At 43.8% G+C, this 23,942-nt stretch overlaps 1 protein-coding gene across 1 annotated transcript in view; it reads right to left on the bottom strand.

The window, feature by feature from the left end:
• Nucleotides 1-20,278, bottom strand: part of myo15ab (myosin XVAb) — a 55,372-nt gene extending 35,094 nt beyond the window's left edge. Inside the window, exons 1-25 of the mRNA XM_026171576.1 lie at nucleotides 19,621-20,278; nucleotides 19,455-19,533; nucleotides 16,867-17,004; nucleotides 14,235-16,759; nucleotides 10,816-13,044; nucleotides 10,600-10,719; nucleotides 10,174-10,491; nucleotides 9,766-9,963; nucleotides 9,237-9,469; nucleotides 8,515-8,920; nucleotides 8,141-8,223; nucleotides 7,688-7,751; nucleotides 7,446-7,555; nucleotides 6,118-6,192; nucleotides 5,941-6,031; nucleotides 5,812-5,817; nucleotides 5,614-5,717; nucleotides 5,036-5,099; nucleotides 4,247-4,360; nucleotides 2,868-3,029; nucleotides 2,639-2,752; nucleotides 2,470-2,528; nucleotides 2,032-2,155; nucleotides 1,825-1,920; nucleotides 81-212 (exon numbers count right to left, since the gene is read on the bottom strand). Of these exons, the coding sequence (XP_026027361.1) occupies nucleotides 81-212; nucleotides 1,825-1,920; nucleotides 2,032-2,155; nucleotides 2,470-2,528; nucleotides 2,639-2,752; nucleotides 2,868-3,029; nucleotides 4,247-4,360; nucleotides 5,036-5,099; nucleotides 5,614-5,717; nucleotides 5,812-5,817; nucleotides 5,941-6,031; nucleotides 6,118-6,192; nucleotides 7,446-7,555; nucleotides 7,688-7,751; nucleotides 8,141-8,223; nucleotides 8,515-8,920; nucleotides 9,237-9,469; nucleotides 9,766-9,963; nucleotides 10,174-10,491; nucleotides 10,600-10,719; nucleotides 10,816-13,044; nucleotides 14,235-16,709 (7,377 nt within the window). The 5' untranslated portion in view covers nucleotides 16,710-16,759; nucleotides 16,867-17,004; nucleotides 19,455-19,533; nucleotides 19,621-20,278. The remainder of the gene's footprint in view (nucleotides 1-80; nucleotides 213-1,824; nucleotides 1,921-2,031; nucleotides 2,156-2,469; nucleotides 2,529-2,638; nucleotides 2,753-2,867; nucleotides 3,030-4,246; nucleotides 4,361-5,035; nucleotides 5,100-5,613; nucleotides 5,718-5,811; nucleotides 5,818-5,940; nucleotides 6,032-6,117; nucleotides 6,193-7,445; nucleotides 7,556-7,687; nucleotides 7,752-8,140; nucleotides 8,224-8,514; nucleotides 8,921-9,236; nucleotides 9,470-9,765; nucleotides 9,964-10,173; nucleotides 10,492-10,599; nucleotides 10,720-10,815; nucleotides 13,045-14,234; nucleotides 16,760-16,866; nucleotides 17,005-19,454; nucleotides 19,534-19,620) is intronic.
• Nucleotides 20,279-23,942: the final 3,664 nt, after the last annotated feature.

Here is a 23,942-nt window from a genome sequence, read left to right as displayed (position 1 = left end):
GTATGTGTTTTTGATTCAATTTAAGCGAATTCCAATAACTCTGGAGAAAACGGTTATTAGTTTAACAGTAATGGGCTTACCTGAGGGAAACCGCACTGGTCGTCCAGTATGCGCAGTATCCCATGGGGCTTAGCAGCAATAAGGTCGAGGCATGCCTCGTTGTGGCCGAAGGGCTGCTGCTGCCATTTGATCTGCTCCCGCATGTACTCCTCCTACGCAGCATAATTCAGCACAAAACAAGCGCAAGATTCGTCAGGCTGGTGTGTGTAAAACTCGACTAACTCGCTGCTAATTGTTTCTTGCTTTCTGCTATGATTTGTGAAAGATTTGATAGCCTGAGTTTAAATGTGCCTCTGGAAATACCTCCTTTTTTAGACGGGTGACATGGGGCTACAACTGTGAAACGGGAATATAGGTTTCATAGTTGTGCTTCTGTATCATTAACACAAAACTCTTTAAGCTTCTCTGGTGTCATTTTAACTTTTTTTGTTGCTACATTAAATTATCTTGTTGGCTTCAGTGGTGAACTATGCGGGGATTTTTCTGTTGTTGGGTTTTTTTTTGCTTTGTGGCTGCCTGTAAACTATTGTGATAGTTTGCAGGCAGCCTTGCATACATACAGTCACTGAAAACTTTATTGGGAACACCTTGCTAGTTTGTGCTCATGTTTGACATTCAGAACTGATTTAATTCTTTATGGTATAGATTGAACAAGCTGCTCAGAAACATTCTTCAGAGATTTTTGTCCTTTGTGACATGATAGCATCACACAGATACTGCAGATTTGTTGGCTGCAAATCAATGATGTGAACCTTCTGTTCCACAACATCCCAAATGTGCTGTACTGGATTGAGATCTGGTGACTGTGAAAGCCATTCAGTACAGTGAAACCCATTATGTTCAAGAAACCAGTCTGGGAGGGTTTGAGCTTTGTGACATGGTGTATTATTCTGCTGGAAGCAACCATCAGACGATGGGTACATTGTTGTCATAAAGGGATGGACATAGTAAGCAGCAATACTCAGGTAGGCTGTGGTGTTTAAACAATGCTCATTTGGCACTAAGGAGGCCCAATGTGTGCCGAGAAAATATCCCCACACCATTACACCATTACACCAACAGCACCCTGAAGCATTGATACAAGGCAGGATGGATCCATTCTTTCATGATGTTTATGCCAAATTTGGATTCTACCATCTGAATGTTGCAGCAGAAATTGAAACTCAGTGGACCAGGCAACATTTTTCTAATCTTTTGTCCAGTTTTGGTGAGCCCGTGTCAATTATAGCCTCAGTTTCAGTGTTTAGCTGACAGTAGCAGCACCCAGTGTGGACTTCTGCTGCTGTGGCCCATCTGCTTCAGGTTTCAAGGCATTGTGCATTCATTCTTTTGGATACATTGGTTGTTGCTTTCCTATCAGCTTAAAGAAGTCTGGCCATTCTGCTCTGAACTCTGACATCAAAACAACATTTTCACAGAGAAACTGCCGGTTATTTGATATTTTCTCTTTTTCAGACTGTTCTTTGTAAATCCTTGAGATGGTTGTTTGGGAAAATCCCATCAGATCAGCAGTTTCTAAACCATTTGGACACATCTCATACCAACAACTATGCCATGTTCAGAATCACTTAAATCAATTTGAACTTCAGCAGGTGGTCTTGACCACATCTACATGTCTAAATGCATAGAGTTGCTGACATGTGATTGGGCAATTAGATACTTGCATTAATGAAAAGTTGAACAGGTGTACCTAACAAACTGGTCAGTGATGTCACTGATGTGAACTAAATGGGAAATGAACACATTAACTTGTGGTTCTCTGACCTGCTCCTCCTGGAAAATGACCCTGTTAAAGTAGAACTGCAAAGTTTCATTGGCGTAGTTGATGCACAGCTGCTCAAAACTGTTCACCTGTAGCTCCTGGAGGACACACAGAAGAGACAACCGGGGGTTATGTGAGTCACTTAGCACACGGGTCAGCTCAGACACAAACACAGATGTGACGTTACTGCGAGTGCTCTTCAGTTTGACCTCAAATCCATAAATGTCCAGCACGGAGATGGAGAGGGCTTCGTTGCGAGGGTAGACGCGTCCGTTGATGCGCTCCGTCAGCCAACTAAACAGCAGCGAATACAGGATCTTGGCAACAGCATCTCTATGAAAAACGCACAATAAGGTTTCTATGGAAACAGAAAACCCGGTTCCTATGGAAACAGAGGACATCTGAACCCCCCCCCCCACTTCAAGCCCTGACGTCCTTTGTCCTCACATGCCTCTACCAAAGATTGGAAGAGAATATCACAGACTCTTGGCTCCCTCTCAGCAGTCTCCTGGTATGATTTTAAAGAAGGGGGTGAAAAAAACATGAGGACATTAAAAAGCCCTAAGATTTTCAGTTTTTTTCCCCCAAGCAGAGCAAGGTGCATCATGTTTAATTTAACAGATTGAGACTTTCAGTCACTCACTCACCTGGCATCCACAGCACTCTCCACTGTCAGCGGAGTATAGATCTTCTCCCGCACCGTATCCTGGGGGATCAAACACATCTCTGATATCTAACATCTATATTTTGTTACAGAAATAATCATATCTGTGGTGTGTGCACGGGGCTGTTTCTGCAAAAGTGTGCACCACTTACTGTCAGCTTGAAGGTGACAGATTTCTCTAGGCCCTCGGGTGAGACCAGCAGCAGCTCAGCCACCACCCTTATCTCCTGCGTGCTCACCACTGACGCGACCTCCTGACCCTCAGCCTGCGGGACACAGTCGCAGACACATACATATGGAGTCACTGTCATTATTACTGCCAACGTCATCCTCACCATTAGGTCGTGAAACTAAATACATGTTTGTGTTTGAAAGACAGACCAGGTGTGGCTGGAAGTAGATGTTCCCCAGATGAAGGACAGAGGAAAGAAGTCTGTAGATGCCATTTTGCTCCTCTGGGGTGAAACACAGGATGTCCATGGCACTCAGCAAACGCCTGAAGTCCTCCCCGTCATCCTTTCCCTCTATGGTACAGTTCCCTCCCTGCATGCATGGACACACACGTGCACCGTTAGGAAAAAGACATTTTACCCTCTTTAGGTCTAATTTAAGAGCAACTTATCAGTGATTTGAGTCTCTTGGTGCAGTGATGGGGAGGATCCACTTCAGGGTGTATCAGAGCACCGTGACCTCACTGGCGATTGCAGTTACGAGTGCAAAAGGGCTCACTTGTCAGCACACTTTCAGTCAGGGAGAGCAATGACACGCTATCTCTCAGCTCGGTGCTAAGTTACTCTTCAAAAAATGTTGTTGTAATTACCACAAACACACCGCTAACTGGGTGGGAAATAGTCCAAGATGAACACTACCTCATAAAGAAATACAACAGCGCAAATCAGCTTGGAAATAAAGCCCAGAGGTGAAAAAACAAACAGAAAATGTCATAATTATGAACAAATGGCCCTAATTAATTCTTTTTGTGTGGAAAAAAAAAAACCTGGTGTTGGCAGGACAGCTGACAAAGAAGAAACAAGACTACAGCTGTGCCTGCAGCTTTGCTAGGCTGCAGTTACGCACACCTGTGTTTCAATATAAATGTTGAAAAGTGGACGTTCAACAAGTATAATGTTAATCCTATTCACCAGGATAGGCTGTGGTTTCATGGTTTTAAATCTGTGAGCAATGAAATGGTCATTTCTGTGCTGTATTAATACTGTGACATTAGTCTGATCTCTTTCATTGTTCAGGACTGGTTTAACAATGGCTGATTTTGGATCACACTGCACGCCACCACAGTGGATTTTAAATAAAACAATCAACATGTAATCCAAGTGCAGACTTTCAGCTTTAATTAAATGGGTTTCACAAAAAAATTCCATTAACTTTTTAGGAATTCAAATATATATATTATAGATAACGTGACACAGATGCTCTTCCAGGGCTTTACTGTAGCTGCCTTCAGTTGCTGTTTGTTTGTGGGTCTCTCTCCATCCAGTTTAGGCTTCAGTAACTGAAAAGCATGCTCTATTGGGCTGAGATCGGGTGACTGTCTTGGTCATTACAGATTATACCATTTCTTTGCCTCAAGAAACTCTTGGGCTGCTTTTGCAGTATGGTTCTTATTGAATTTTAGTCCCAAGACTTAATGGCTTAAGGCTTACTGAAGTAGCAGTTATACTAATGGTAACTCTACAGGAGATTAATGTCCTTGTGATTTTCTTTGATATCTGATGGATGTCTGCGTGTTTGAATCTGAGCACCTGATTGAGATAGTAGTAAGTCTCAGCTTCCTGCAGGTACAGCGAGTGCTTCTCATGAGGAGGAAGGCCTGCCAACATCTCATAGAAGATGTGATAGTTCCTCTCTGATTTGGCCTGTGAATAGACACACATACAGAAAAAAGTCACCCTGACACATGCGCACACACACTAGGACTGCTTAGCAGTTTAAATCTCTTATGACTGAAACGGACACACATAATGCCGTTGACAGAGAAACACATATTTGAGGGATACTCAAAGGATGTGTGACCAGATGAAAGCGACCACGAAGAAAGTCTCGGGCTACATCTCTACATCTGTCTGTAAGACACAGCTGTCTGTCATTCAAAGCCATTCAGATATACGTCACTGTTATTAGAGCCACAGTATGTGAATATTTAATTCTCCCTTAGACCAGGCTTAGAGGTATATCTGGACTGTGGATGGCAAAAGCACATCACAGAGCAATGTTTAAATTTTACTTGAACTTTTCTTGAAATTAACAGTGAACTTAATTACACAGGTAAGACACTGCTACGACTTTGTGCTTGCCTGTTCTTCAACGCAAATGCCGTTCGGTGACGTGTAAGTGGCCTAGTACCAAGAAAGGTTGCTGTTGCAGGTTTTACAGGAAAAGTGAACAGGGTGCCTACTAGGATATGTAGCGCTAGGTTCAGATGGCATTAGATTAATGGAAAGGAGTGCATGTCTGAATGGGGCTCATGACTCAGTGGTAAAAAGACTCCACCTGAGCTGTTGTGTGAATACGTGTGTTTGAGAGTTTTTCACCTGAAAGACAATGCGTGACTTCTCCAGCAGGTACTGAGACGTTATGGCACCGCTGATTACACCCCTGGTAAAATTACACAGTCAGGTACACACACACACACACACACACACACATGCAAACACAGAGTAAGGCTGAGTTAAGTAACAAGTCATGCATGTGTAATGTGCTCTCTGTCACAGTTCTAACAGAAAATCAACTCCTTATCTAACTGTGCCAGTGGGGCATATTAGCATATTCCCCAGTAAACCCAGTGTCACCAATTCTCTGTGTGTGTGCATGTGTGTGTGTTTCTGTGTGTGTGTTATGATACAGGGATAACATTACAGATCTATAAAGACATTTCAAGTGACCAAAACGGGCGAGATAATGTATAACACAGAGTAGAGTCACAAAATAGGCCGTTTCTTTATTTTATATATAGCCTCTTCATAAATGCTATAGATTACAGTCTACCTAACAATAAAAGCAAAATTATTACAAATAAAAAAACACACTGAAACATCGGAAATCCCTTTTTGGCGTAACACCAACACCAAAAGGAAGCAGCTGAAAGAAGAAGAATGTTGTTACTACTCACTCGTTCATGTAGATCTGCGTGTATTTGCCAAAGCGTGAAGAGTTGTCGTTGCGCACTGTTTTGGCATTCCCAAAAGACTCCAACAGGGGCATGGCCTCAAGGATCTGCCCAGTCAGCACAGAGGGAAAATTACTATGAGCACTTTCAGTATGACGGTAAAGAGAGCAAAATATGGGGGAAGCGATGAGAATACTTTACCTCTATCTGAAGGCAGAAGATAGATTTAAAGACCACGATGTGAGAGAAAAAAAAGTTAGTTTAAACTGAATATGAGCTTCATTCTGTGTCTGTCCACTCATACAAAAGAATTGGACACTGGACATATACCTGCTGTGTGACATTGCGTTTGTGGTGTATGGCTGTCAGGTAACGCAGGATCAATTTAGTGGCCTCAGTCTTCCCTGACCCACTTTCTCCACTGGAATAACAAAAACCACCAATATGAATGATTTATAGCGCTCGTTTTATGATGCCTTTAATCAGACTTTAATCAGCAGTTCATACCTGATCACTATACACTGATCTTTTTTGGCATCCATCATGGTGGTATATGAGAGATTAGCAATGGCAAAGAGATGACTGCAACACAACAAAAGATGTCGAATTAGAATAAAATCACACACACACACACCAGCTGTGTGCATGTCAGCTTGGTGTGTGTAGAAGTGGCAGTGAAATCCATAACCAAACTCTCCCTTGGCAACAGACCATTAACAGTGTAAGGCGAGCCTGTTACTAACACCTGAGAGTGCTGGCCTTTAACGCCTTTATTTACCGCCGTACAGGATCTCAGAGCACAGCTTACGACACATGTAGACAGATGTAGTGGGACAGCGTATGCCCACACAAACACAGCTGTAAAGGTTTCACTTAAAGGTTTAACCTTTTAACGGCTAGTGTATCACATTTGATACGTGGTGTTTTGTGAGTTTTTGAGACTTTTGCGTCATCAGTGTGAATTTTTTCACCCACAAAAACCAAAATGAATTACACAATACATTTTTTAAAACTCATGTAGATGCAAATTAATATTTTTGTTTTTTCAAAAAATTGTTTCAATAAGCACTCCATTTTCAAACAATTGTGGTTCCAACTTTTTCTGAACCATGAACCATTCTCTGGCCTTTAGTTTTATTTATGCATCTAGATTTTGGGGTTAAGGTCACCAGGAGAAATTAGCTGTGTAGACGTCTGCCTTTCTCTAGAATAAAGTGTATTAAACTGCCAAAAACTGCATTTGAAAAAGTCATTAGCAATGTCTCTTGCAATGAATTACAACCCGTTTATTCCCCCAAAAAAGTTTCATGAAGGAACTATTTTCTTTATTCTGAACTATGTCAGCTCAGTGTATCACTTTGCTTGTGGCAGCCTGACCGAATGTAAAAAATAACAGCATCCTTTAAGCTGAACTATAATGCTAGCTACCTGCTTTTTTTGCTTTATAAACAAAAAGAAAAGCTCCTGTCGACTTTTTCAGTTTAGAACTACAGGGCTAGTGTCGTCTAATTCATTATATTCTAAACAAGGCAGACATCTTCACATCTGATAAATCCAAAAACGGGTAGTCTACAAAAATAAATAAATAAATAAATAAATAGTCTAGAAAAGGTGACTTCTTGCTAAATTCATAGGAAAATGCCTGACCTTTGTCACACTTCTGAGACAAAGTTAGAATTAAATCATTTCGATCTTGTGCAGTTTATTAATAGTAAAATACTCAAAAATGGCCTATCTTGCATTACCTCTTTGCAGAAACTCTAACAGGTCCAACACATGCAAAAGCCCAAACACACACACACACACACACACACACACACAAACACAGATCTTACGGGGGGTTATCACTCAGTCCATGACCTTCATAAAGGAGCACCATGTCTGTCCCGTAAATGTTGAGCAACTTGTATGGATTCACAGACACAAGGATGCTGCCTATGTAGGTCTGAGTGGAAGACAGAGATGACAGAAGGACAAAAGGACAAAAGGGAGGGTAAACGAACTGAGGCAGCTGGCAGTGTCCGTGACATTTTATGATATTACGTTATTTAATCTGCAAATGAGTGATTTAGCATACATAGACAAGATCCTGGTCGTAGCATTTCTTCAGGTTCATCAGAACAGTGGTCTCATTCAGCTCACTGAAATTAAACACAGAAAATTAAAATTCATGTCCTGAGCACATATTGTCCTGCTGAAGCAGCACTCCCACTCTCACTTTGACATCCAGCATTAATTCGTTTTCAAAGACACTCAAGAGCTCTCTGATTTCCGAAGACTTGTAGTTAAAAACAAAACAAATATCTAATGTGGGGTTTTTGCTCTGGATGTGTTTTTAATAACACTCACATACTTAACATATAATTTACATAATTATAGTGTTTCAAAGCTTTTCAGAGCTTACAGGGACACTGGGAACAAACAAGCCATAGAATAAACTGTGTTACACTGTGCTCAGGGAATAAACTGCTTGTAAGAGTGTGATATAAGTAAATAAGAAGTGAGGCTGCTAATAATGGTTTGTGCTTACGGGAGCTGTGTCAAGTCCTCCATTCCCTCCGCCCAGCGTTTAACCCTGTGGCTTGTTGTGGGCATGCTTAGGATAGAATAGATCTGGACACACACATGAAATGTACATAGTTAGTCAAGGACTCACAAATAACAAAGCCTGGGGTGTACAGTCACGGCTCAATGCATAGCTGATGCAAAACATGCAGAAATTCAGATGTTTGTGAACTCTATGAGGAAATGCTGCTAGGGCCATTTAGCTTTAAAGCTTCTCAGTTATTGCTTGAATAATCTGTACATTACGCTTGTTCCTATGCCAATCTATTCTCCACCAATTGTAAAAAATTATAGAAACTTAAATCCTCCTAAAAATGGGTTGATCTTGCATTCAGGTACCTTGTCATACCAGCTTTGACCTGGTACTTTCGGCCTGGCTCTCTCTCTCTCCGGAGCCCAGTCTGGGTCCTGAGCCTTTCCATCCACAAATCGAGGTGCGGGTGAATATCCTTCTAACACCCCATCTTCTTTGTACATCGACCACTTAGATAAATTCTGCACAGTGCCATGTGGTAAAACCCTCTCAGCTGCCCAAACGTCCTCACCTCCATCCCCTCCTCCTTGGGCATTTCTGGCCCAGTGGCCTGAGCGTGGCCCATACGGAGGAATCACAGCATAGCGATTGTCCTCACCCTGCAGTCCTGTTGGCACCGCGTATGAAGCATAACGAAGCTGCTGGTTTTGAATGGCATCAGACAGGCTTGGATTGTGGAACCGCCGTGTGAGAAGTGATTTATCTGGAAGCCTAATGGACAAGAAAATTGATGAATAGCATGTAACTGTGGAACACTGGCAAAATGTGAACACGAACATTAAGTGGGCTTACTCTCTAGTATGTGGAGTATACAAGACTAAATGCTGCAAAATGGTCAGAATCAAAGTATGAAAGAACCATCAACATATGCAGATTGTATAAAGTCAACTGGAGATGATTTGGGTTTGTCTGTTAGTTAGTTTAAATGAATCCCCAGCTTGCAGATTGATTTCCTAATCGGTCATTTACCTGGAAAAACCTAATCAGGTCACTTGTGATAGTTTCCAGTAACAGAATAGTTTCCTACCTGTAACTGGCGCCACGCACATCTTCCTTCTGCAGCGCAGTGTATAGGTTGGGAGGTGTAGGTTTGGGCACGCCTGTCAGCACAGAGTTTTCTGACAGATGATAGAGACCTGTAGAACGAAGAGCCCGGTTTTGCCTCAGAGCAGATGAAAGGTTTGGAGGCTGACCAGGGATTACCAGGGTCCCATCAGGAAGACGATATGATGCACTTCGAAGGTTTGCATTCGTGAGAGCCTGAAGGAGGCAGAGGAAAAGCAGAGAAGTTACTCAAGAGTGCAGTTTAGGTCACTAAAATGTCCCCAATATTACACTTCATTTCAATAGTCTGTAATAGCTAGAATGTTATGCTTAACTTTAGAAGCAAAAAAAAATGCAACTAAAACAGCAATAAAAACATAAATAAAAGCAATACAAATAATGTTTACTTTATACTTTATTGAATAGTATAAATAGTAATAGTAAATAGTGATAAATAGTAATAGATTACTGTAGCAAAGCTAAATGATATACTATTTTTAACAGGTATGCACTTTAGAGAGATCAGGGCCAACTGGCTTCCGTGGGTCAATGATGATGGTTCCATCGGGCAGGGTGTAGGACACACCCTTTAAATAAGGATTCTGCAAGGCAGCTGCCAGGTTGGGGCTCTTTGGTTTTCTTGGGTCAACGATAATAGTTCCATCTGGGAGCGTGTATGAAGCTCCTTTCAAGGCTGGGTTTTGGAGAGCCTAAGTTTTAAAACAGAGACAAATGATTTAGTCATCAGTGAATTAAAGAGGCACCTCAGGTCAACAGTGATTATTAGACAAACTGGAGCCACGAGAACTTTTGAAGACATGATACTTATACTTGTTAACTTTTACACAAGTCCTGCTATGTGGGGAAGAGAGGGTGAGTTGAAAGAGAAATTCATAGCACATAACATATCAATAACTAACCTTGGTCAAGTTTGGTGATATGGGTATATTGGGGTCTTGAACCCCTTCTGGTAATTTGAATGAGGCACTCCGCAAGGCGCTGTTTTGGAGGGCACCGGAAAGGTTTGGAGAGACAGGTTTGCGTGGATCAATGATGATGGTGCCATCTGGCAAGGTGTAGGATGCACTTTTGAGGTAAGGGTTCTGAAGTGCTGCTGCGAGATTGGGGGACTTTTGTTTCTTGGGGTCAATCACAATGGTCCCATCGGGGAGAGAGTAGGAGGCCTCACGCAAAACTGGGTTGCTTAGGGCCTTAGCCAAGTTTGGGGAAATGGGTTGCTGAATGAGCAAAAACAAATAGAGAAAAATGTATTAAAAGATTCCTTATTTTGAACAAACAGATGATGAAAAGAATGAGTTAAGAAAGGAACATAAGACATGGATTACTTGCTGTCTAGGATCGATAATGGTCCCATCCGGAAGAGTATATGAAGCAGTCTTAAGGTTCTGATTCTGAAGAGCTCTCGAGAGGTTAGGAGACATTGGCTTCTGAGGCATACGAGGGTCCTATGTGGGTAGAGGCAGAGTGTGAATTAGAAGAGTATAATGTAATGAGGCAGCTGTTGTTGTAGCCTACATAACTGACATATTCCATTTACGTACCCTGATCGATCCATCGGGCAAAACATACGAAGCTCCACGAACTTGCTGATTTTGCAGGGCATGGCCAAGCAATGGGGAGGAACGTGGATCTGCATATGGCGAAACCAAAGTTCCATCTGGCAGACGGTAAGACGCTTGCATCAACTGTGGGTTTTGCAGGGCACTTCCTAATGCTGGGGAAGAGGGTGGTTTGGGTCCATATGGAGATCGTCTGAGTTGCACAGGAGTGTGATAAGAAGCTTGACGAAGGTTTGGGTTCTGCTGAAGAGCACTGTGGAGCTGAGGCCCAGCTGGTGCATAAGGGTTACGACGCTGCATCATAGGGGATCTCATAGTTGAGACACTCTGCAAACCAGATCGGTTTTGCAGTGCATCATGGAGCAGCGGTGCAGGGGCAGGCTCAGAGATATAATCATATGGTGTAACAACAGTTGGTCCATATGGCAAACTGAACTGTGTCTGATAGGAAGCTACGCCTCTTAGTGCCTGTCCATGTCTCATGGCTTCAGGGAGCACTGGAGATGGAGGTACAGATGGGGGATAAGGGGATTGAGGTCTATAAATAGGAGATACATAGGACGCTTCTCTCACTGCCTGGTTTTGCAGAGCTCCAGATAGTAATGGAGAAGAAGGGGACAGAGAAGGTTCAAGAGGTGACACTGGCCTTTGTAAAGGGGAAACATAAGATGCATCTCGTAGAGCTTGATTTTGCAGAGCCCCAGACAGCATAGGAGATGAGGGTGCCATAGGCTGACCATAAGGTGACACTGGTCTCTGGAGTGAGGGGACATAGGAGGCATCACGAATAGCCTGGTTTTGCATTGCACCAGACAAAGTAGGGGACAAGGGAACATAAGGGTCTACTTCAGGAACCATATCCTCCATCACTACCATTTGGGCTACCTGAGGTCCAAGGGGGGATGAGAAGGAGGCTTGTCGGAGAGACTGGTTCTGCAAAGCACCAGAAAGCATGGGAGAAGATGGAGCTACAAATTGATGTGACTGTTGAGTGTAAGGATCAGCATAGGGCATCATTTCTGGTGTGTAAGTAGGCGAGTGGACAGCACGTGGGGGCAGGAGGGGGGAGGGCTGACGGGAGACTCGAGGAGAGAGGTGCGGGGACGCGGAGTGCGGTATGTGTTTAATGGACAACTGTGGGGAAGGGGGTGGCATACTTCTTACTGACCGCGGGGCCATGAGTGGACGTCCTCGAGCAATGGGACGAGGAGGTAATCTTCCAGATTCTCTTCTCCTCAAGGGAGCACGGTGGACCATGTGAGGGGAGTGGAAAGGAGAGGAGTGAAGCGAGGAGTCCACTGTGAGAACAGAAGACCTATTGCTTCTTATAGAGGAGGCACGAAAAGGACGCACATTCTGGGTTGGTGGGGGCACTGGACGTCCTCGGAGACCCATAGGGGAGGGTCTGACAGTACCTAAAGGAACATTTCCACCCATCCTAGGCCGGGCCACTGGTGTTGGATCCCTAAGCAGTCGAGTTGAGCGGCGAGAAAGAGTAGGGGATGATAGGTGAGGCCGGGGCCCAGCAGGAGATAAGCTACGATGAGATGGGGAAGGAGATGGTCTTCTGCTGAGCTGTGGAGAGAGGGGGGGAGATACATGAGCAGGAGAGAGGGTAGGAGATGGTGACCTATGAATCTTTCTAGCTTCAAATGGGCTGAGGGCAGGACTGGGTGCTGGTGGAGGACTTCGCCTTCTCATGGAAGCACGAGGTGAAGAAGGTGGAGATCGTCGCCTCATTGATGGTCTTGGTGACGGTGGGGGACTATGCCGGATCATTGAGGCACGGGGAGAGTGGGGGGCTGAAGGACCTCGAGCCAGGGGAGAGGGTGATCTCTGAGGTTGCATTCTACGACGAGCAAGCGGGGAGGCCATAGGCGAGGAAGGAGGTGAGAGTTGCCTAGACATAATAGAGGGCGGTCTTTGGGCATTAATTAAACCACTCCTCATGGATGGCTGTGGAGAGGGACTGCGTCTTTGTGCAAACATAGGAGAGGGTACTGGGGAAGCCATAGCAGGAGGATGACGTTGCATTTGTGGGGAGGGCATAATGACAGAACGGCGGGATGGTGTCGGAGAGGGTTGAATACGGCGTCCCGGAAGAGGGGACATGTTTGCTTGCTTAATGATCATTGCAGTTGGAGTAGGGATGGATGGTGGCCCATAACCCTGCTGCTGTGGCATCATCATTGGGTCAGTCATCATCTGCTGCTGAAAGAGCACAAAGCTTTATGTTCAAAATGGAAACATGGACTTTAGCCCAGTAATTTACAGGCTGTGAAAAGCAGTTATCAGATTTGCAAGCTGATTTTGCCTGGAATATTATTTTTCATCAAGAAAATGTTACACTAATTATTTCAAAGAACTATTTATCACATTGTTGGTCATAAGCAAAAAAAAGCAGCTACACCTATCTAACATTGGCTTATTGATTATCTATCGCTATTTCCAGTTCAAATGAAATGAAATGAAATTAATGCTGCTATCACTAATCGTACTTAGTACTGAGAATCTAAAAATAGAAACATCCCATCTCATCTCAAAAAGTAGAGAGCATATTTTTCCCATACTGGCTTCACTTTATTGGCTCCATATTAAATCTAGAATTAAATTTACCATATTACCCCAACTTCTCTCTCATACTGCTGGTTTACTTGTGGCTCCCAGAGTATTTAAAAGTAGAATGGGAGGCAGACACTTTCAAGCCACTCTTTTATGGAACCAGCTCCCAGTTTGAACTTGGGAGACAGACACCTGCTCTACTTTTAAGATTGGATCAGACTGGATTATACGACCCCAAACCCTCCCTTAGTTAAATTGTACAATGCTTAGGCTTCTGGAGGCTTCCGATGATGAATGTTTCTTCTTCACTCAGCGCTATTCACTCTCTTAGTTATTACTAATCTCTGGCTCTCTGCACAGTGTGTTTTTATTTTGTCTCCCTCCCCTCGCCCCCAACCAATGGCCGTCCCTCCCTGAACCTGCTTCTGTCGGTATCTTCCTGTTAAAAGTGAGTTTTTCCTTACCGCTGTCGTGGTGGTCTGATTGTTCCCTATACAATTGTAGGATCTTTACCTTTCAATATAAACCACCTTGAGGCAATTGTTATCGTGATTAGGCACTATATAGAAAAACTGAATTGAACAATGTTGAGCAATATTTTCTTTATTTATTGAATATGTTACTGCCACATTTCTCTGTGTGGTGGGATTATTTAAAACAAGAGAACTGTGTAACTTGAAAGGGCAGTGCATGTGTACTCTTTTGAATTTCCTATTTTTTTCTTTTTTATATTTACAGTGCAATATGAATCACACTGAAAGTCAGCAAAGTCACCCTCCTGTGACTCTCTAGCTTTAAGAACATTGTCAGGTTCAATGACACTGCACAGCTTGAATTACCTGTGGTGAAATCATCTGTTGTTGTGGCAGCATCATTTGCTGTGGCATCATTTGCTCTTGTGGTGACATGATTTGCTGTGACATCATTTGCTGTTGTGGGAACATCATCTCTTGTGACATCTGCTGCTGTGGCAACATCATTTGCTGGGGCATCGTCTGCTGCTGTGGCAACATCATTTGCTGGGACATCATCTGTTGTTGTGGCAACATCGGCTGCTGCTGCGTTAACATCATTTGTTGCTGTGGTGACATAATTGGCGATGACATCATTTGGGGGGACATACTCTGGTCTTGTTGTAACATCATCTGCTGCTGCGGTGACATGACTTGCTGCTGAGGTGATATCATTTGAGGGGACATCATTATTGGTTCTTGAGGGGGCAACAGATTTTGCTGCGAAGACATCATTATTTGTTGTTGTGGTGACATTGCCATCTGTTGCTGTAATGACATCATGCCACCAGGCTGACCTGGCACGAGAGGAATCTGGTCTTCGTACTGGATTTCTGACATGTCTTCAAATTCTGGATCAGGCGGCAAAGTTGGTGGAGGAGGCAAGGTAACATCTAGACGTTCTTTCCCAAAAAGGCGCACTTGAGGTCTGGGAACTCTAAACGTCATCTCCCCCCCTTGAACTAAACTGCTATCATCTCCATACTGATCCATCTGGCCAACATTCTGGTTTCCATAAAGGTACTGTCCTTGACCTACAACTTGGTCTCCAAACCCAAACACCTGTTGGCCTCCTGGAGGGAATCCAATTGCCTGCTGGGAGCTGAAGTCTTGGTATGGCATGCCAACATCAGTATAGCTAAGTTGATAGTCCTGCGCAAATCCACCTTGCATTCCCATAGATGATACATAAGGGTTCTCATAATAACCTGCCTGTCCAATGTCATAATAGCCCACTTGTTCGCCACCATAGTAAACTCCCTGATTATTTTCATCATAATAGCCCTGAGTCTGAGGGTCAAGGAACCCATCCACCTCTCCTCCATACATATGGTCATCACCCATTACTGCATAGTAGTCCAGATCCTCATCACCATACATTGCCTGCTGCTGCTCGTAAGCATAGTAATCAGCAGAGGAATAAGGGTTATAATATTCCCCCGTGCTCTCATCATAAAGAACACCAGGATAATATTCTGCATTTGGATCATTGAATCCTTCATCCTCATAGTAACCAAGGTCTTGATATCCTGCTCCCCCTGCCCCATTGTCATTGTCATAGTAACCATAATGACCATGATTTCCATATGCTGCCTCATCTCCATAACCGTCATCATACCCTTCATATACTTTCTGGTATCCGTACACATCTTCATCATGCTCATAACCATTGTTTTGGTAACCCTGGAGATAACGTCGGGAGCTGGCTTGCCGACTGTGAGCTCTATGCCCTTGCCAGCCATGCTGTTCTGAATTTTCCCGCATTTTGGTGGACAGGAAGCGTTTCGTCAGCCAGTTAGTTGCCGCTGCAACCTTCCCCAACAGTAGACTTCTGTTCTTGAAGTCGTCAACAGCCCCATCACCGTCCTTTTTCCCAAATAAGCCTTTGAAGAAGCCCCCTTTCTTCTCATTGGAGTTGTTCCCTCCCAGGCGAAGCAGCATATAGGTTGGCTTCTTCCCACCATTTGCCTTCTCTTTGGCCTCTTTCTCCTTTTTCCTCTTTTTGCTGGCCTTGAATCTCATCATGAAACGAGAGGTGTTCTTCAGCATGGACTTGCGACGTTTCTTCTTAGCAATTCGCGTCTTTCTCTTCCCCAAACCCAGGAATAAACGTGAAGTACTTTTAAGCTTCTTCCTGCTGTTCCTGCGTCGCTTGAAGCCTGAAAACTTCATGAACATCCTGGACATGTTCTTCAGACCTTTCCTCGGGATTTCTTTCACTGGAATCTGTGGCGTTTCCTCTTTCTTTTTGCCCTTTTTCTTCTTTGCGTCAGCATCGGATTTCCCTCCTTTATGGTGGCGATCGTCCTTGGATTTTTTTTTGGATTTCCCATAATCCTCATCATCCTCGTCTTCCTCGTCATCTTCATCCTCATCATCATCCTCCTCTGAGTCTTCACCCCGTCTAGACTTCCCCACTTTCTTTCCTTTAGCTCCCCTGCCTCCTCGCCCCTTCCCTCTCCTATCATCCTCTGAGTCTTCCTCATCCTCTTCATCACTGAACTCTTCATCCTCTTCATCGCTCAGGAGCTCCTCCTCTTCCTCCTCAGACTCCACTTTCTTGCCTTTCCCTTTGTCTTTTCCTTTCTTTCCATCATCTTTCCCCTTGGGCGGTTCCTCTTTTCCCTTCTTACCACCCTTTTTATCATCCTTTCCACCTTTCTTATCATCCTTGCTGGCTTTCTTGTCGTCCTTCCCTCCCTTTTTGTCATCCTTGCCTTTCTTTTCCTCCTCCTTCTTTTTCTCTGGTTCAGGTTTTCCACCCTTCTTTGCGTCCTTTTTGGGGTCTTTCTTGCCAGGCATTTTGGCTAAGGGCACACCATGCCCTCTCTACGAGATGCAATGGAGCTGACCTTCAAAAGAAAAATAGAAAGACATGACATGTGTAGAGTTTGGAAGGCACCACTGTGAGAATGTCTCAAGTTCAATAAAAGGCATGTTGTGTTCCAAAAAGTCTGACCTTTAAAAGACTCCTTGCCTTATATGTGCCTGTTTGACTTTGTGCCAGAGCTATATGCGGGTTCTGTATCTGTGTAAGGACAGGTCCACCTGGCCAAAGCAGTTTGACACTGCCCAGATCGGGTCCCCATGAAGGCTTCTGTGCAGGTAGATAGATAGATAGATAGACAGATAGATAGATGAATGTCTGCAATCTCACACATACAAATAAGACTAACATTAATATTGCTATCACATTCAGAAACAGCAGTAAAATGCATTTAGTTAGATAAGTCAGTGTTCTTGTCTTAGCACGAATACTGTCGTAATATCATATCCTTTACAAAGTGATTAGAGCTCCTATCTCTATATTACAATATGAAGACATCATCTAGAAATGTCCAGTTTCCATACAGAAATCTCTTAGCGATACACAACCTCAGTGAAAAGAGCCATCATCTATCAATGTCCAGCTGTACTATAGGCTTTAAGGTCAGCTCTAAAAGCCTTCTGTAAATTGCAATTCTACATTAGTATGCAAGGTGTTGACTGTAAACCTCACTGCAAACTCTTTGAAAGGAGATTGTTACTGTGTTGATTTTACTCATTTCCACACAGTTTGATCCCTACGGTGTTTGCGTTCGTGCAAATGCAAGCACTGAAAACACACAAACAACATATGGAGCTGTTACACCAGCTCCAGCTCTACTCCCTCTACGGTCCAGTCAGTGCTTCATCTGTAGACTTGAAGTTAAAGCCGCAATCATTCATCCAAACCTTTCCGGTCATAGTCACCTCTACTTCACTGACAAAAATAACGTCACAAAAGAGGAAGTGCTGCGCTCTTGGCTGGTGTCTGCAGTCTTCAAATCTGACGCGTCCTGTTTGCAAGTTTCTTCTTCAGCAAAAAACTCTGGGCAAATGTCTTTGGGTCACACCGAGCTTCTTCCTCTGACCTACTCTGTCCTCTGTTGCTCACTACAACACATTCTCTCACTCAACACGCCACTCTGTTCACCAAGCCCTCCTGTGTGTGACAACCAATGCGCGTGTATGTGTGTATATGTGTAGGTTTAAAGAGTTCCTTTTGGCAGCTCGTAGAAGGAGTCTTAATTTGTCATCTGGCTCTACAGGTGAAACTTGAGATCTCTGGGCGGCTGAGGGGGCGGGGCATAAATAATACAAAAGGTTGAGATAGTGAGAGAGAGAGAGAGAGAGACAGAGAAGGATAAAGAGAGATAGACAGACATGGGATGCATAAGATAAGCCTGATTGGCAGTAAAATGTCATCATCCCCACAAAGATGTAATAACAACCCTGACCTGAGCACCCAGACACACATTTATGCTCTAACCTTAAATATTCTCTAACTCTGTTTCCTGAACTCTGTCAGCTGTGTGCATGTGTGTGTGTGTCCTGCTCACACAGGCTTCTTTTCAATAAATATTATATTTAAACAGCCTCAAAATGAGCAATGCAGCCACCACCAACCTACTTCCACATACGTAACAGCAGAAGAAGGAGCAGAGGCAGGAGAAGCACCCACTTGCTAGAGATATGACGTCTTCCCTCTAGGTATCAATGACAGAGGAATGACTCTCACACACACACGCACACATACACAGAGAACCAGTGAAGGATCAGTAACAGGGCTGTGATTATTAGTGCCATCAACCAAATTATTCCTCTTCGAGAGGGAAGGGGTCGGATTGCTGGATCAGTCCTGTTACAGAGTATAGGTGTTGGGTTGCCAGATCCTGATCTTTTGGTCTCTGGATGTAAGTCTATCTGATCATTACACACCAGGAACGGGCACAAGCAGTGCATGTGTGCACAGGGTTGCTCATAAAGATGCCTTTGAGTGGGTGCACGTGTGTATTAAATAGATGGAGAGTGTGATGAAAGAGTGTTTTTTTTTCTTCCCCTGGCTTTCCCACAATTTGTTTCAAACTGTACATCCGCCTTTGAAGGAGAATGAAAAGCCCTTATCAAATGTGAAAAGCTCTGAGCTGCAGCCAGTCTCCCTTTTCCCAAAGCAATCGCTGCTGGCAGGTGGTCCTCCATCTTTTGATAGAATTTGCGGAGAAGAGACAACATAGAGAAACTGGGATAAATGCCCGGGAGGGGGCAAAAAAAGCAGAGTTATGACAGAGGTGGACTTGATGAGGCTCATCAAACGCATTCAGGTCCCAAGGGGAAGCTGTAGACCATCTTTGTCACTTTGCACACATACATCCACGCACACATGCACACACACATACACACACAGTAATCTGCTGCTATCTAGTGGAGCAGCATTACACCTGCAGCACTTCTTGTAGTCAGGAGTTGGTCGGATATCAGGTAAGTTTACAGGCCTGTGGCAAAAAGCTTGCACAACACACAGCAGTTACCTAACAATTCTGCATTTCCTTACATGATTTAGTTTAGTCTTATAATAACGGGCTGGGAGAAACACCGGGCAATCCAGCTCCAGGAAAAACATTATACTGCAGGAGAGAATAAGACCCACCAAAGCCAAAGCATGCAGGCAAACAGATAGATGTGCACTGTATGTGGGAGGCATGGAGGGAGGGGGAATGGGTGTGGATTTATGCACCTATAACCAACCTTTCCCTGGCACACACCAGACCTCGGGAACGGGCATCCTCACGTTACTGGAGCTCCATATTCACGTTTCACCATCCTCCTACGGGTCAAAATAGAGCGAAAGACTAAAATCAAAATAAAATAAAAACAATCCCCTTTTTAATTAAAAAAAATCTTAATTACTCACACAGCTTTACGCCTTTGCTGCTGCTCTAGCGGGTCTCGAAGCAGTAAGGGTCGGTCTGCAGGGAAGAAAAGTGTGCCACCGGGAACGGAGGATGAATATTTAACGACCGCTATTCTTCAGCGGCCGGCCGGGGGCTTGAGTTCCACACACTCCGGTGTGAAGAGATAAGGTCCCCCGGATGGGCAACAGCAGTCATATGTACGGCGATGCACGCTGATGTATGCAGTGTAAAAAATAAACAAGGAAAGCACGTGACATTCATTCTTAATAAAACGTGAATAAGACGTGAACCAAATTAATAAACTCCCCCGCTTATTTCAAAAGATGGAGCACCATTAAGTGGGTAAAAGTTCATTTCCTCTGTAGTGTACCTGCCTGCTGGTCGGAGCTTTGCTACAGTGCGCGGGGTTTTTTTTATTGTTGCATTAAACACTTCCTCTCATCCGGACTCAGCAACGGTGGGAAAGTGTGTCATGAGATGGCTCAAGGGGGAAATGGAGCATAACAGATGAAGGTGAGAGTTACCACAACAACAACAACACACACACACACACACACACACACAAAATGTGCCATTAACGTCTCCACATGAGCAATCCTTCTGCTGCCCGCCAGATGGACCCGCCTGACAACAAACAAACTGCAGAGAGCCACAAACTGCTGCATCTCCACTGGATTCACTCCATAACCCAGACGACCTTGCCGTCTCTCCCCCCCCCACACACACACACACATGACCGGCTGGCCCGGCTGTATCAAAACAGGTCTTGGCTTTGATATAAAACCCACTGTGGCGAGACGCGTAGCAAGAACACCTCGCTGGTGTTTAAGGAAAAAAAAATACACACACACACACACACAAGCCTTTGGCTACATCGGAGCTATTTTTGGCACTGTTAAGGAAACAGTGACTTACATGCTATAGGGTTCGGCCAGTCAGCGGATTTGTTCGGTTTTTGGTTGATATCTTTCATAGTTGTTGCTTCCAGACACAACAGGTAGCGCAGGTAATGCGAAGTCGGCTGTCTCAGCTCGTTTTTTAAAAACCATATTCAGAGCTCTCAGTGTGAACAGCTAATGTGCACTAAACTCTTCGTAGACGTATGTCATATTTAGTGTTACATAGATGACGGGCTGAATCAGGTGACCCTGAACCCTTCCTTAGTTGCGCTGAAATAAGTCTTGGCTGCTGGGGTCCTCCCATGATGCACCCTGTTTCTTCTTCACTCACCTTCTCACTCACTATGCATTTAATCATTAGTTATTATTCATCTCTGGCTCTCTTCCACGTCTTTTGTCTTGAATTACCTCCAACTTGTTACGGCAGATGCCCGCTTCTCCCTGAGCCTGGTTTTCTTCCTGTTAAAAGGGTGTTTTTCCTTCCCACTGTGGCCAAAGCGCTTGCTCATAGCAGGTCGTGTAATTGCTGGGTTTTCTCGATTTTCTCTCCATTTTTGTAGGGTCTTTACCTTACAATATAAAGGCGCTTCAAGCAACCGTTTTGTTGATTTGGCACTATGTAAATGAAATTGAACTGAACTGAATGATGGATGTAAAATAACCAGTAAAATATAAAAAGAGTGAAAAATGTTTTGCTCAGAGGAACAATTTGATAGTGTGCCAAAAGTGGAACTTTGGTATTGCATAAGGAAGTCAGGAGTGGCAGAGAAGTATGTGTGGAAAGGCGTAAGGAGCAGAGGTAGCGAACGTAGTTTAAATACCTGGGGTTAACCATCCAAAGCAACAGGTGGTGCACAAGAGAAGTGAAGAGGAGAGTGCAGGCAGGGTGGAGTATTTGGAGGTGAGTGTAAAGGGTGAATGTGAGTACATCAGAGGGACAGCCCAAGTTGAGTGTTTCTGAGAAAAAGTGGAGATACCAGGCTGAGTGGGCTTGGAAATGGCTATATTGGACAAAGGATGTTGAACATGTAGGAAGACCACTGAGAAGATTCATAAATATAATGTAGGAGGACATGCAGAGGGTTGATGTGACAGAGGAGGATGCTGGTGATGGGAATGAATGGATAGGATGAAATGGAGACGGATGATCCACTGTGCTGACCACTGAAGGGAGCAGCCAGGAGAAAAAGAAAAATGGGTAGTTTTAATGTCTTAAGGCTTTCCTCAAATAAATTGCATTTTTAAAGTGGTGGATAATTTCAGGACTCCAAAAATTATTTGAGCAAATGGGAAGGAATCTATTTCAAATTTTGGTTAATTTGAAAAAGGTTAATTTGATCTGTAACCTGTGAGGATTGATTTCAAGCAGACGTTGCCTCATTTTAGAATAAAAAAAGAAAAAAGAAAAACACTGGGAACCACTGTATTTGGTAAATGATAGCAGAGGGTATGACTCTCTCTCTCTGTCTCTTTCTCTTTGCATGCTTCTTTAGTGATTTTTACAGAGCTACAGGGTGGCAACAGCTTCGAGCATTTGTGCTATTTTTTTCTCTTTGGATTAAAACTTTGCTTGAATTATTTGGCTGTTTTGGAGCTGTTACATCCAGAAGTTGCTGCGAGAAATTGTTGCTCCCCAACAACAGCTTGCTCTGGGCCCGAAAACAGTAAATATCAATCATGCTTGACATGTTCCTGGGCACCTCCGGAGTGAATCAGTCAAGGAAAGTTACAGTGTCACCCCACACGCTGGAGCTGCCTTTCCGGAACAACATATAGAGCAAAACCCAGTTACTCGAAGGTCATGCATCAAGTTACAGGAGTGGTATCAGAAGATAAAGATATACTGTTATTTGAGTGGAGAAATATTAGTGCAGAAGAATATAAGAGATAAACTTTTTTTTAAGGAAGAAACTAAATGCATGGCTTCTTAATGAAAAGCAAAAGCTCCCCACAAAAAGCCCTCCCTTGCTTACTTACCTTTCGAGTCTGAAACGGATGTGGTCGTGACCATTCTTGCTTACCAGGCTTTGCTGGGTGAACGGCAGACAGGCAGAAGAGCAGTGAGTGGATCGCCAGCATTCGTTTTCCTGCTGAAGGAGTCGGCAGAGTCTCGAGCTGGAACAGCTGTTCTGAGACAAGCAGTCTCTGTAGCAGGTCAGAGGATGAGTGTAGAGAAGTCCCACTGGGACAGAAGGATTGTGTATGTGTGTGTGTGCATGCAGGAGAGACAAATCTATAGACTGAGACGGAGAGGAGCAGAGAGCTGGCAAGAGAGGAAAGCAGCAGGGCTCATACGTTCATATCCACTTAACAGAGGCTCCACCTGGATAGGCTGGATCGTGGAGGACAGCGAGGCTGTCGGAGTAGCGAGGGCCCTGCTGTGTGTCCATCAGTTTCAAATAAACCCTGCTGCTTCTGCTAAAGTGTCCTTGAGTCACATGTTGAATCCCTTCCTGTTCAGAGACGCACTTTCCTGCTGTTGAACTCCAAACCGCAGTGAATTTGTTCCTGCCACTCACATAAAACTGCTGTTTTTGTGCATCCACAGGCCAGATTGGAGACTCGCAGGCAATGTATCCAATCAAACGCCTTCTTCAATGAAGTGTGAGTTTGTGTGTGTGTGTGTGTGTGTGTGTGTGTGTGTGTGTGTGTGTGTGTGTGTGTGTGTGTGTGTGCACGCGAGGGTTAGTTAATGATGACAAATTGTTTTAAAACATCTGAGAGGTTAAGAAAGGACGTATGACAGTTACTTATTGACTTACATAATGAAGAAGACCTGCTGTGGAGAAACTTGAAAATCTTTTATGAGGGAGAACATGATTTTCTGTAAAACAAAATTTAAAAAAAGAAGGACATTAAGTTATATATAAGTTATAATAGTTAGGTCCATGACTATTTGAACAATGGCACATTTTTATATAGCGCATTTTAAATCAGACAATCAAGATGTGATTGAAGCTTTAATTCAAGATATCATCAACATTTTTAGAGGCCCAGTGGAAATCGCTAAATGCTGTGCTTCCTCCTTGAGATGCTCTGCCAAGCCTTCAGCAGCCACCTTCAGCTGTCGCTTGTTTGTGGGTCTCTCTGTATTCATTTTTGTCTTCAGTAATTGAAAGACATGCTTTATTGGGTTGAGATGAGGTGGCTGACTTGCTCACTGAAGAGTTAGGTTGAAAGAAGAGCTTTCTAGTCAGTTTTGCAATGTTTGGCTGAGCACAGAGTATAACCCTGCACACTTAAGAATTCTTTCTGCTACTTCTGTCAGCAGTCACCAGGGGGGGTTTAAATGGGCTGGAACAGGCCGGAACAGCATCCTAGCACCTTCAATTAATGAGCCATTAAATCTGATTGGCAGGTTATTGCATATTGCTGCTGAATGAGTTCATCTTTTTGTGTGCTGCAGCTTGGTATTGCCTCTG

This window comes from Astatotilapia calliptera, chromosome 6, assembly GCF_900246225.1.
Source record: "Astatotilapia calliptera chromosome 6, fAstCal1.2, whole genome shotgun sequence".
Classification (NCBI taxonomy): Eukaryota; Metazoa; Chordata; class Actinopteri; order Cichliformes; family Cichlidae; genus Astatotilapia; species Astatotilapia calliptera.
This window is presented reverse-complemented; position numbering and strand designations above follow the sequence as displayed.